At 37.1% G+C, this 13,680-nt stretch overlaps 1 protein-coding gene across 1 annotated transcript; it reads right to left on the reverse strand.

Moving 5' to 3' along the window:
• Nucleotides 1-1,403: 1,403 nt before the first annotated feature.
• Nucleotides 1,404-9,290, reverse strand: LOC120316038. The gene is made up of 5 exons (XM_039361175.1): nt 9,166-9,290; nt 7,457-7,522; nt 5,358-5,411; nt 4,720-4,812; nt 1,404-3,374 (listed from the first exon to the last, which is right to left on the reverse strand). Exons 2-5 carry the CDS (start codon nt 7,508-7,510, stop codon nt 1,404-1,406), a joined length of 2,172 nt encoding a protein of 723 aa, XP_039217109.1. The 5' UTR covers nt 7,511-7,522; nt 9,166-9,290.
• Nucleotides 9,291-13,680: the final 4,390 nt, after the last annotated feature.

Here is a 13,680-nt window from a genome sequence, read left to right on the forward strand (position 1 = left end):
AATGGGGTAGACGTGGTTTTGCTATGATGCATCCGGCCTGTGGGCCGGCAGTTTGACACCCCTGTCTTAGTGTGTCTATTTTGACTTTTCATACCAACATGTGATTCTCTGGATTGATTCATACAGCACGACCATAGGACATTCTGTTGAAGTCAATGGGAAAATGCAACTTGAGGGTATATTATTATTTTTAAAAATGACAAAAAGCAGGTATTCTTAAACACTTTATTGGTATGCAACATCACTGAAGTATCAGTTGTTAAGAAATCTAGTGTATTGACAGATATCTAATATTTCATAATATAGTTTTATTGGTAGAAAATTAGAATAAGAAAATGTCTGTTTTATGTTTAAGGTTACTTTGGTATCCTAATATCAAATCAAAAGTTAAGAATTCCAGTCAAAGAACATAAATACCACAGCTATTTTAATATATTTACGGGTTGATAGCATTCATGGTTTTAAAAAATTCGGTGGAATAGAAATGCTTCAACTGGACACATATTTGTTTTTTCAAGCAGTCATTTCTCCTGGATGACTAATTGGTTAGGAATCTCTATCCATCCACACACCTGTCATTTTTTTTCCATTCTGGATGATGGAAATCTGCTGGGGATGGAATTTCAAAGATGATGATCATGGCCTTATGGTTTAAATTCCACCTCTTCTGTAATGACATATCAGTTTATACAAAAAAGCCAACTGTTTTCTTTTGAGTCTCCTTCCTTCAACCAATCCCTATTTTATTCTTTTTTTAAAAAAGGCATCATGGTAAATATTTATGAGTCTTAATAATGGCTCATAGGCACCCATCATATACATCCCAACCTGGGAGACAGGCCCATTGTAGTCAATAGGGAAACTATGTCTGGGATAGCATTGTAAGTTTGACAGTCTATAATAAATGGACTCAGTGGTGGGATTCAGCTGGTTTGCACCACTTCAGCAGAACCGGTAGCTAATTTTTTGTTGCTCAGGCCCAGAATGGACTTCCAGAAGTGGCATCCTCACAGAGAACCGGTTGTTCACATATTTGAATTCCATCACTGGATGGGTTGATTATGTGCAGCCAAGTTTGAGTTGACTGTTAGTGACCATAAAATAAACCTTGTCCAGATGATCTATCCCCCAACCTGACCTTTTATGCCAATGGTGCACCCATCACTACTGTAATTGAATCTTCGGTATATGCACCAGTACTCAGCTAGGTTGCAGCACCTGGCAAACAATGCTTGATGTTGAAAAGCTAAGTACTATGAGACTTGGGTAGTACTCTGGTAGGAGATTAATTAATCAATTATACTAAGTTTATTTGCTGCTGATCTCACCACAAAGATAGATATATATTTATCAGGTATAATTGTTGTTGTTTTTTTTTTGCTTGTTTTTGCAAAAAAACAAATTTAATCGGTACTTTTGAGCTCCTTGGAATTTTCTTGAGAGGCAGTCATTGATTCTTTCATGTGGCTATGATCGTCACTCAGATTCCTTTCAGCAGACAAGTCAATTTCAACACTTTCAGATGACCGGTAACTGTCAAGCTGGTCGTTCTGATAATCTTTGGACTGGTGACTGTCATTCCGGCTATTTTCTTTACTCTCGGAGGATTGGCTGCTATCACTTACATGGACTTTCTTCCCTGATGGCTGCTTTTTGTAATGCTGACTGCTCTTTCTCCTCAAAATGACGTGTCTGTGATGCGGCTTAGCTGCATAGCTTTTATGTGCTCCAGGACTAACTTCAGCAGATTTTTTGCCTGTGTTTGGAACTTTTTTCTTCACAGTGGACAAAAAATGTCCTTGAGCTTCAAGGTGACCATTTTTGGGAATATGAGCAACATGTGGTATATTGTTATGAGATCTGTGAGATAAAGAAAGGGCATTTTTGTACTCAACAGCTTTTTCACCCTGATATTCTACCTTTGTCTTGGAAGATTCTATAGTATTACTCCTCTTGAGTTCTGCAACCATTCCAGTACCTACCTGGAAATTGGTATTTTCTTTGTTATCAATGTTTTGAAATGTAACGCCAAATCTCTTTTGGCTTTTCTTGTTCACTTCAGGATCATTCAGTGAGACTCTGTCATTGTTTCTGTTGATCTTCTCATGATTGGCAAGTTCTTTTTGAAACGTTTTGGTGAAACCAACATCTTCTTTAGGCTTTTCATTGGGGAAAGCAACTTTAAGGGTACTCTTCTTGCTTTGTTCTTTTGCATTAGGATCTGCTCTTCCATTGTCAGAAATTCTTGTAAGGAAAGTAACTTGACCCTTCAGAGGCGGTTTGGTAACTTCAAACCTACCAACAAGACTGTTAAGCTTTCCCTTCAATGTAACTTGATTTTTGTTTGTTTTATCAGGATTAACCTCTTGATTTCTTAGCCTTTCTCTGATATCAACTATCCCATAATCCTTCTTATGTTTTCTGGAAGGAACGGCTATTTCCATATATTTGTTGGATTGCCCCCTAATTACATCTTCAGTTGTTCCATCTTTCTTATGTTCCTTGTTAACATTAATTTCTTGCACCTGGCTGTTACTAATGGTATTGATGTTCACTTCAACCTTGTCATGTGGTTTGCTAATTTTAGATGTATCCATTGGCCTATTCAATTTACTAATGATCAGAGTGTATTCATCTCCCTCTTTCTTGTACACTGTTGCATTGCTAATACTTTTTTCATTAGATACTTTAATTTCACTAGACTTTGAAATATTAATGTAATTGTTTCCGGTTCCTATGGGTTCAATTTTCTCCAGGACCTCTGTAGAAAGATTGCTTTGTACATAAAGATGGCTAGCTAATTTGGAAGTTTCTCTATCGTTTTTGCCCTTGTGTAACAGATCAATGGAACTGTCCTTAGCTTTCTTAGGCAAGAAAATCTCTATTTCTGGAGAGACTCTGGCATCATTTTCTTTTACTCCAATTTTGATATCGCTGTGATTTATTGACTTGTTATTATTGGCTGTCTCAGAATGAATACCTTTCTCTTTCACCATGACTTGGTAGTTTTTATCTTCCTCATGGTCCTTATTACCAATAGGGCCAGCATGATGGAAGTCAACTTGATCAGGGAAATGATTCCCACTTCCTTCTATTTCGCCAGTACTATATCCAGTAGAAAATTCATCCCTTCTTTTATCTTCAAAAAATTCTGCAGGATGCTGATCCAGATCCCAGTTTCTAATGTTCCCATGTTGTCCAATCAAATTCTGATTGTTTTCAGGAGCTCTTTTCGGGCTGTCTTTTCCCGTTTCACTTAAATGTTTTTCCTTATCATTTGTCACTTGTGCAATTTCAGTAAGACTGTCAATCACACCTCTGGATTCCGGAATAGGATCAGGAATAGGATTGGAAATATGCACATTGTCTTCCTTCTAAATTGCATTTCCCCAAAAAAGTAAAAAAAAACACCTGGTTATTTTGGCAAGAGCATGTCATTATTTGGCTGAATGTTAACAGTGAACAAAGACATTATTAATCATTAAAGCTAAGATAAAGTATAAAGAACAGAGTGCTGAAATTACTACTTCTAGTTATTTCCAGAGAAATAGTTCAACCTGGATATAAATGAATGAATAAATGAATGAATGAATGAATACTCTAAATGGCAATACCATTGCCAGGGTGTGGTGTTTCTGTGTTTCCTTCCTTTTTGCTTCCAAATACTCTAAAAATAACAATTGTTTTGGTCCAGAATCTAACTCTAGAACCCTCCGGTCCATTGCGCAAAACCAAAAAGCTGTTCAAACTTTTCAGGGCTACTTATTGTGAATTAAAAGCTACTCGTTTCAATTTCTCATACTTCTAATTTCTCCTCTAGCTTGCTAATTGTCTGTGTAGAGAAGAATGGTTATCCATCAGTTTCTTTTGTTGGAAAATGTTGGTTTAGGCATGTGAATCTCTGGCCTGCAGGCTAAATATGGATTCTGACAGTAACCCATTCAGTCTGCCAAAATCTGATCAGCTGCTTTCCTGCTCTCCCTATACCAGAAAATCAGGAACTTGATCACAAACTGTAATGGTATGTGAAAATCACTTTGGGAGACTTGGCAAAAAGATGTTGCCTGGTGAGTGGTCAGATAAGTGGGAGCATAGCTCACAGCTGCATAGTGGGCAGAAAAGGGACTCTCAGGAGACCCTCTCTAAGTTCTCAGACAGTAAAGATGATGGTGAGGAATTGTAACAGAATAACAAGAGTTGGAAGGGACCTTGGAGGTCTTCTAGTCCAACCCTCTGCTCAGGCAGGAAACCCTACACCACTTCGGACAAATGGCTGTCCAGTCTCTTCTTAAGAACTTCCAGTGTTGGAGCATTTACTGCTTCTGGAGGCAGGTTGTTCCACTGGTGAATTGTTCTAACTGTCAGGAAAGTTCTAGGTTGCTTCTCTCCTTGATTAGTTTCCATCCGTTGCTTCTCGTCCTACCTTCAGGAGCCTTGGAGAATAGCTTGATTCCCTCTTGTTTGTGGCAGCCCCTGAGATATTGGAACACTGCTATCATGTCCCCCCTTGTCCTTCTCTTCGTTAGACTAGACATTCCCAATTCTAGCAACCTATACATTTGTGTTCCCTTTATTTTTTTGAGCAGTATACTTTACAGGCAGTAAATGTAGCAGCTACTGTACATAGAAATTTTTGAATAAAATTATACAGCCTTGGCATAAACATAATGATAAGGATGGAGAGAAAGAAAAAGTGCATTAATAAAAATATTATATTACCTTAATCTGTGTTTGATTGTTTGGCTTTGAAGAAGAATACATATAATTGAATATGTAAAACCCATGCTTGGAATGACGGCTTTTGACTGTTATCTGGGGACAAGAGAAATTAAGCATTAGAAGCAATTTTTTTGAGCTTTTAAGCGTAGAAGAGATCAACTGTGCAAAGCCGTACAATACTTTGGACTAGAAAGCATCAAGTCACTTTTCCTTGCCTGGATTGGATGTCTATTTATTTCAGCTTTGGGAAGGAGAAAAATAAAAAAAGATATCAATTGTATTGTCGTCAGTACTAATCACAGATAAGCACATTCAGCACAAAGATAGTAGTTTTTTACTATTTATTCATGAATTTAACTTTTCTCTGATTTTTCCTGAAATTATTAGAACCACTAGAGGGCATACGTCATCTTTTTTTTTTCCTTCCCAGACTTGGTTTTGTTGTTTTAGAAATTTGTAACAATTGCATTAGGGAGAGGAAGGAGTGAATCTCATTAAGTGAGGCCGTGTAACGGCTATCAATCCTTGCTACCATAATGGACAGCCTCCGTTATGCTTGCATCAAGGACTACTTGCATTTCTTCATTACCAAGAAATAGAGGAAACTATATTCTTGTCACAGTGATTGTTAAAGTTACCTGATGTTCCCCAACACATCTCTGCTTTCCTTTTCTGTAATGGGTCTGAAGCTCCTGGAAGAAAATGGAGGAGACCCAGAATGACAAATTGTTCATCATCAAAGTTAATCACTTCATCTCTTATGCTAAAGCTAAGGTGCACAAATTTTGAAGGGCAGAGATAATATGCTATAAAAGTTGGGTGTGACCAGGAGCAAAAAAAATTGGACGGTGTCAGAATAAAAATAGAACTTGATTCAATTTCAAGGTAAATTGAGGAAACTTCCATTCTATACTTTTAGCATTCCATCAACTCTCACAAAACAATCTGAAGCCCCCTTGCAATCCTCTGAATGTCTCTTTCAACTGCTGAACATAACATGGAGTGAACCTTTCAACCAAATTAATGCTACCGCTAATCAATTTAGGAGACAGCAAATAATATTATTTAATCAGTGTTTTGCTTCTAGCTATTGACAGTCTTGGAACAAGAAAAATCCCATTATATTAATCCCCCCTACCTCCATAAAAGGAAATGAGAAAAAATTGCTTACAAACACACACACACACACACCATCTATATATGTTCAGTACATGCATCTGTCTGGTCATCTACAAACAAACCAAGTCTGCACTCTTATATAACAACACAGGTTGCATAGATGCTATCCTTCATCCAAAAGCATCTTACAAGCTGTGATGTTGAAACTATTGAATCTAGCAGCTGGAAGGCAGAATAAGGAAGTGGGAAAATGGCCAACTATAAGTTTATCATAGTCATAGTGAAGGTGTTGATCTAGGAATAGGGAGATCTAGGTGTAGTCTACTCTCATCTGTGGAAGCTTATGGGGTGACTCTGGGTCACTTGTCCTCAGAGAGAAAAATAGGTCTGGCATTACACTCAGATATAAATGTATGCCAAATAAAAATGCTATAAAGATGCTACTATTGCTGCAACACTGCCAGTTTTTCTCTGGGTTTTAAACTACTACAGAGCTAGAAATAAGTCATTTTGGGCATTCCAAACCAGTCCAAATTAAGAGGTTGGTCAGGTCCGGACCCGCTTCTGAACTCTTCAAGGCTCCTTTGTAAAGATACCCTACACTTAAGTATTAAATTCTGTTCATTTGTCTATTTTATATGAATTTAATAATTATAATCTCTAGTTACAACTTGGAAGAAAATTTGGAGAGCGAGAGAGCAAGAGCAGGGTAATGTAGTGGCTAAGGTGTTATGGTCTGGATTAGTACTTTGTCTGGGTGATTTAGGGCTTGTCATTTTCTGCCAGCTGTAGACTGGGAACACATCTGTCTACCAACCTGTAGAAGATGACTAGGCTGAGCCCAAGGATGGGATCAAATGTATCATCAATTTAGAGTTTCTATGCCCCATAAGAGAACTAAGTTCACACACACACCCCTTGAAGTCCATTGATTCTTATCTGGCACCAATCTACCTTAAATGTTAGTAGTTTAGATTCTTATGTATAGATAGCATGAAATAAACTTGTAATACTTTTGAACTCTATCCTGGTTCCTGTTTTTTTGCACCTGACACAACCTACACTTGACCAGCATGATAGATTAAAGCCCATAACTCTTAATGAAGAGTCCTTCATCCTGTAATGGCTTGCTTTTGGATGAACTATATGTTCTGAAAAACAGAATGCAAAGGACACAATTGCGAATCAGATGTCTTTTTTTCTCCTTTTTTTTTTTTTGAGTAGGCTTCTCTTTTTTTCTGCATGCTGACATAGTTTTCCTGTTAATATTCTTGGTTCAAAGAAGGGATGGAGAATTCCCTCCAACCACCGGCTGTCTGATTACTACTGATATGCAAGATTCTGGGTATTTCCCTCACATGTCCTCATTGCACAAATATTACTTCAGCCTTGTATCAGCCTTGAATGTCCTTCAGATATATTACATTACAGCTGGACCATTGACCTCTTTTAATCAATGGACACATACAACGGAAGTTATCCTAGATGGACACAGAAATCTTAGCTCATATACATAACAGAGTTTGCAGGATAAATCTAAAGAAGTCTATTGGATATAAACCAGACAAATTCTTCACAAGTATGCTTAGCATTGCAGCTTGAAATTACATATACTTACTGATTGAGCCCAAGCGAGGCTACAGAAGCAAAGATACAGCAGGACAGCCTTCATGTTAAGAAATCTCTACGGATAAAGAAAAATAACAAAATACTGTTTACCGTTTCGTGTTAGCTAGCTAGCTAGATCCAGGGTGTTTTCACTTTTCTATTTAAGTATCACTAGCATGCAATTTCTTCTTTTGTTAAACTAATTCAACAAGGCAAGTGAATCCACATATAAACAGAATTAGTTTGCAAAATAAGGAATCCAATTCTACATGTATTCATTGATTTCTTGCATCTTCAAGTGACTTTTTTTTTTCAAAAATTGCTGTAAATTAGATGTTTGTCCTATGGTTTATTGCATGTCGGATACCATTCTACTTGTACTCCATGGTTTGGATTCAGATGATCAGGGCAATTGTATTGCTTAAGTAGGCATGCACAAAATTGCTTAAGGTATATAACTCATCAATACTTGACAGAAATATTTGTCTATTTTGGGTCCAAGCAGTCTGATATCTTCCAAAACCCACTGAATTTCAATATCCTTCCATGTCAGCCAGCGTAGCTAACAGGGGGAGTTATAATCATAAATTCAAGACATGCTGGCCTTCCCCTGCTTTAGATTATTTAAATTCACAAAATTGCCCAATTGCAATTGCATAGATCAATAATAAATAATAAACACTAAAAGTGCATAACTGACCCTTTTCATAACATTTATATATATGTATAACTTTTATGTTTTTATGTCTTACTTGTACACTGCCCAGGGTTGTTCTGTTTCTAAATGTGACAAACAAACAAATAATCACCCACTTGAATTACTTGATTGAGTTGGGTGACTACAGAAATTGAATAAATTATAAAATAAATAAGTAAATAAAACTGTAGAGTTGTTGAAGAAAATAATTATTCAGACTGCAGTCCTATACATACTAATTTGGTAATAAAGTTTTCTCACACTAGTGGGAGTTTGTTTTAGTATTCCCTTTAAGAATTGAATTCCTAATCTCATAAAACCTGCCCACATTAAGCTTCATCCACTAACAGCTTGAACATATCTTAGCAAAACAACATTTTAAGTTAATGAAAATCTAAAATATCACAAACCCTCCAATATAAATCATACCAACAACAAAATAAACACTTAACCAGTAGCAGTTAGATTCATTATACCATCAGATAGTTCAAAGCATTTTCTCAAACCCCAAATACAACAATGAACAAATACAACAAATGATCTATGAAATGTTGATAGAAGTTTATTGACATTTATATAATGCTATAAAGAGTAACATATTTGCCCAGATTCTATTTATCCTTCTATTAATCTCGCATGCACTATTCACAGAAAAATGTTTGGATGCAACTTGCCTGAACATATTCCTTATGCTTTGGAGTTCAAATCCCTTCATTTTTAATAAACATAATTAATAGCAGCTTAGACTTGATGATAATTATAGTCCAATGCATGGTTGTGTTAAGAGGAGGTTTATGATCCCAACAGTGAATTGACATTGTTTTAAAGGCAATTCAACTCCTTCTATCAAAATATCCATTTAATCAATCTGAGTACTTTAATCAAGTTAATCCCTAGTTCAAGTTCCTTTTAATCAGCATTCAAGATAGCCATACATTTGCAGATGCAGAAAGACAGACTGTGCTTAGCCTAATCAGAGGAGAAACAGCTTTTTGTAGGACAGAAGGAACAAAAGATGTTACCTCCTGTTTCTGAAGACCAGGTACCTCCAGCAGTTGTTTGCAGTTGTTCGCACACCTTGTTGAAGTTTAAATTATAACAGCAAGGCTCAATCTGGCTACTTTTAGCACTTGCCCACAGATAACTGGGGGAGGGTCAATTTTAACCTAAAAAAGGTTTTGTGGTGGAAGACAACCACCTAATGTTCCATCTGGTTGAATAAACAAAAGGCAGGTTATAAATATCTATTGTACAGCTTGAGAGGCATTATTGTAGGAACAGCAATTGGAGTAGAATTTAATATCGTAGCAGAGCTATGTTTAAAAGGAGAGAGAGGGATGCCATTAAAAATGGTAGGCCTGCATTATGATTTTGGCTAGTGACTTTCTTTCAGCCCAACTCATCTCAAAGGGTTGTTGTTGGGACAATAGGAGAAGAAAGGAGCATTAGTTAGATCTTGAGTTATTTAGAAAAAATAATAATAAAGGCAGGATAACAATAAATAAATAAAAGGTTTTCGTGTAACAACAAAATATATTGAGTGATGCTTGTTTCTTTTTCCCCATCTCATCTTTCTTGCTGGATGCAGAGAAAGGAGTTGTTGCTGTAAGATGTAGAACAGGGGTCTTCAAACTTGGCCCTTTTATGACTTGTGGACTTAAACTCCCAGAATTCCTCAGCCAGGCAGAGTGTGCCTGGCTGAGGAATTCTGGGAGTTGAAGTCCACAAGTCATAAAAGGGCCAAGTTTGAAGACCCCTGATGTACAATCAAGGAGATAAGTTCAACAATATTCACGGTGGAGAAATGGCTGGTGAAGATGATGGAATTTGCAGAAACGGCTAAATTGACTTCTTTGTTTAGAGAAAAAGCAATATCTACATTTACGGCTGTCTGGAAACCCCTTAAAGACTTTTTTGCACTGATCGTCATAAAAAAAAAGGGAAAGGGAGATTTGTAATTTCAATGATTGCAAAAAAAACCAAAACAAAACAAAAACAGGATAAGAGAAAAGAGTGAGCTTTCTTTTGTAACCATAGAGTAAGAAATAACTCTGTTAATTGCAACTGTAATTATATTCACTGCAAAGAAAATCAGAAGCTTCTTTCTGTTTTTTAAAAATGAGTTTTTCCACTTTTGTCTTTCTTTTTGTTTTCTCTGTTTTCTGCTTTTAGTTTTTATTACTTTGTGTTCATTTCTATGTTCTTGGTAAAAAAAATCCAATATACATTTTATTTTAAAAGAGAGAGTCCAGGAGATGACTTTGAAGGAGATAGGCAACAATTGTTACATAAGCAAAGAGGGCTGAACTATTCCTGAGTCCTAGGAAGCAAGAAAGCATTTAGAAAAGACTGAGGTAAATTAAATGTCTGTGGAGATTCTTGGTCATCCAGGTCATGGTGGTCTCAAAGTTGCTTTTTTAAAAGACAACTGGACAGTTTTTTCTTGAGGAAGAAGACATTTCGCTTCTCAACCAAGAAGCTTCATTGGTTCTGGCAAGATGGTGGGGGCTATGGAGGGATTTCATGTAGTCCTCAACTTTTGACCACAATTGACCCCCAAATTTCTATTGTTAAGTGAGACATTTGTTAAAAGTGAGTTTTGCCCCATTTTACGACTTTTCTTGCCACAGTTGTTAAGTGAATCACTGCGGTTGTTAAATTAGTAGATGATTGTTAAGTGAATCTGGCCTCCCCATTGACTTTGCTTGTCAGAAGATCGTACGCAGTGCTTTTTTTTGTAAAAAAAAAAAAGGTGTCGGAACTCACACATGTCATACAACCCGCCTTGCCTATCCTACAAGGTTCCATCCAAACAAGGTGCCGGAACTCCATTCTGGGTGTTCTATGAGAAAAAAAGCCCTGGTCGTACGAGGTGATCACATGATCCCAAGGCACTGCAAAGGTCACAAATATGAGTCAGCGGCCAAGTGTCTGAATTTTGATCACCTGACCATGGGGATGCTGCAATGTCATAAGTATGAAAAACGCTCCTAAGTCACTTTTTCATTGATGTTGTAACTTTGAATGGTCATTAAGTGAACTGTTGTAAGTTGAGGACTACCCTGCAGTTCTGACAGGACTGAGGGAGGGTGGGGTTAGAAGGATCATATTTCTTTGCAGTCATCTGGTTTTAGCGCTCTCCCTGAGAGCTCTTGAGGCCACTTGGGGGTTTATCTATGCCAGGGGTCTTCAAACTTGGCCCTTTTATGACTTGTGGACTTTGACTTCCAGAATTCCTCAACCAAGCACACTAGCTGAGGAATTCTGGGAGTTGAAGTCCACAAGTCATAAAAGGGCCAAGTTTGAAGACCCCTGATCTATACCCTCTGGGTCACCTGAAACAGGATGCAATCCATTGTGGTATCTTCTTGGAACTGTGGAAAGGACTGTGTTGTAGACAGGGGACAGGTGGTGTCTTATCCCTCCCTCTCTGTCGAGAGAGGGCTGCTCAATGACAACATAAGTGGCCCTTTTAGCCCACTTTCGTAAAAATAAAAATAAATGGCCTCTCATAAAAGAGGTCATTTATGTTAATACTGAACAACTCTCCCTCAACAGCGGGGGAGGGATAAGACAGTCCTGTTGCCTTTTGAAAAAGCATCTTTGAGAGACTCAGGTAGCTTTTCCCTGATTTACTGGACTGTAACTGATATAAAGCATAAAAGGAATTTAGGCTAACAAGGGAAGTGAAATGCAATAAAAAAGACTTTTGTTTTTTCATATGTCAGCTGTAAAAGAAAGAAGGGTATGACTGGGCGTGTTAGGAACTAATAACTGGATAATAATAGGAGAGACTAAAAAGATTGACTTCTTCAGTTCTTATTTACCTCAGTCTTCTTTCTAAAGAGGAACTGAGCAGAATGACTAAAAAGTGAAGGAGTGGAAAACCAAAGTAAAGAATTCATGGCTAACAAGTATGAGTTTGAGATTCTAGGATCAAATCGGTTACATCTGAGAGTCCTGAAGGACTTTGTAGATGTCATCTTGGATCCCTTTTGTCACTTTGTCACATTTTCTGTGACAATTGAGAGATCATGAAGGATTAGAGAGAACAAGTGTTCATTCCTTTTTAAAAAAAAACAAGAAGAAAAAAGACCTTGATTATTACAGATTTCATAGTTTGACATCGACATCAGGCAAATGTATGCATGCATGTATGTATGTATGTATGGATGGATGGATGGATGGATTTGATGGATTTGATTAAATTGAATGTGTCAGAACTATTATAACAAGGTTTCTCAACCTTGGCAACTAGCCGGGGAATTCTGGGAGTTGAAGTCCACACATCTTAAGTTGCCAAGGTTGAGAAACCTTGAGTTATAAGGCTATGTTTTGACTGCCAGGAAGGCTTTTTTTTTTTTTTTTTGTGCCTCATGCTTGTGTTACTAAACATACAAAAATAGCTATTGTGGAAACTTTAGACACTAATTGTCCTGCAGTAGTCTTTTTTGTCAGATGCACATGGATCAAACAGAGTTGAAATGACATAATACGAACATTTGATAAAAGAAATGACAACTCACTGGGTGAAAAGAAGAAAAATATTGTTTAAAATAAAAATGGAACATTGGTAAATGAGAGGTAAGATGCCTTTTATTGTGGAAGCACCATCCATCATCTCAAAGTTTAGCAAATACTGGCAGTTTCTTTTTTTTTAATGTGAGTGGTTCTGTAGTTGTACTTTCATTAAAGTATTTACCAGCATATTGTTTTTACCAGCAGAAAGTGTTCCTCCAGTTATCAGTGAGGAATATAAGAGAGTGACTAAATGTTAGATGAAAAATGTTCGGATCCATTGTTATTCAGGTATAATTATATATGCACATGTATTCATTCGTAATATTTTTAGGAAGGAGTAACTGCAAACAATCTCATCTGGATTGATTGATTTCCGTCAGGAGCTCCTAGTTCAAACCCTCAGAAACTTTTGCAGCCTACATTTCAATAACTGTATAATTTCGGGGTAGATGGGTGAGATTAAAAAATATAAAGCATATGGAGGTTTCCAGTTAAAGTGCCATGTGTCTAAAACCAGACTGAAAAAGGAAGGATCGCAAATACACAAGCAGAAAAGAAAGATGATGATGATGATGATGATGATGATGATGATGATGATAATAATAATAATAATAATAATAATAATAATAATAATAATAATAATAATAATGTTGGAAGGGACCTTGGAAGTCATCTAGATTCTAGTCCAACCCCCTGCTCAGGCAGGAAACCCTATACCATATCAGACAAATGGCTATCCAATCTCTTCTTAAAAACTTCCAGTGTTGAAGCATTCACCGCTTCTGGAGGCAGGTGGTTCCACTGATTAATTGTTTTAACTGTCAGGAAATTTCTCCTTAGTTCTAGGTTGCTTCTCTCCTTGATTAGTTTCCCTCCATTGCTTCTTGTCCTGCCTTCAGGTGCTTTGGAGAATAGCTTGACTCCCTCTTCTTTGTGGCAACCCCTGAGATATTGGAACACTGCTATCATGTCACCCCTCATCCTTCTCTTCTGTTCTTCATATGTTTTAGCCTCCA

The sequence above is a fragment of the Crotalus tigris genome, unplaced genomic scaffold (assembly GCF_016545835.1).
Source record: "Crotalus tigris isolate CLP2741 ecotype Arizona unplaced genomic scaffold, ASM1654583v1 scf7180000019218.882973, whole genome shotgun sequence".
Taxonomy (NCBI): domain Eukaryota; kingdom Metazoa; phylum Chordata; class Lepidosauria; order Squamata; family Viperidae; genus Crotalus; species Crotalus tigris.

Excerpts from the sequence above, each read along its gene's own strand:
- LOC120316038 (XM_039361175.1), bottom strand. The coding sequence starts at position 7,510 with ATGAAGGCTGTCCTGCTGTATCTTTGCTTCTGTAGCCTCGCTTGGGCT. Across the intron at positions 5,412-7,456 it reads GCCTCGCTTGGGCTCAATCA|GAGCTTCAGACCCATTACAG; the intron begins GTAAGTATATGT and ends ATTTTCTTCCAG. Across the intron at positions 4,813-5,357 it reads GATGTGTTGGGGAACATCAG|ATAACAGTCAAAAGCCGTCA; the intron begins GTAACTTTAACA and ends TCTTGTCCCCAG.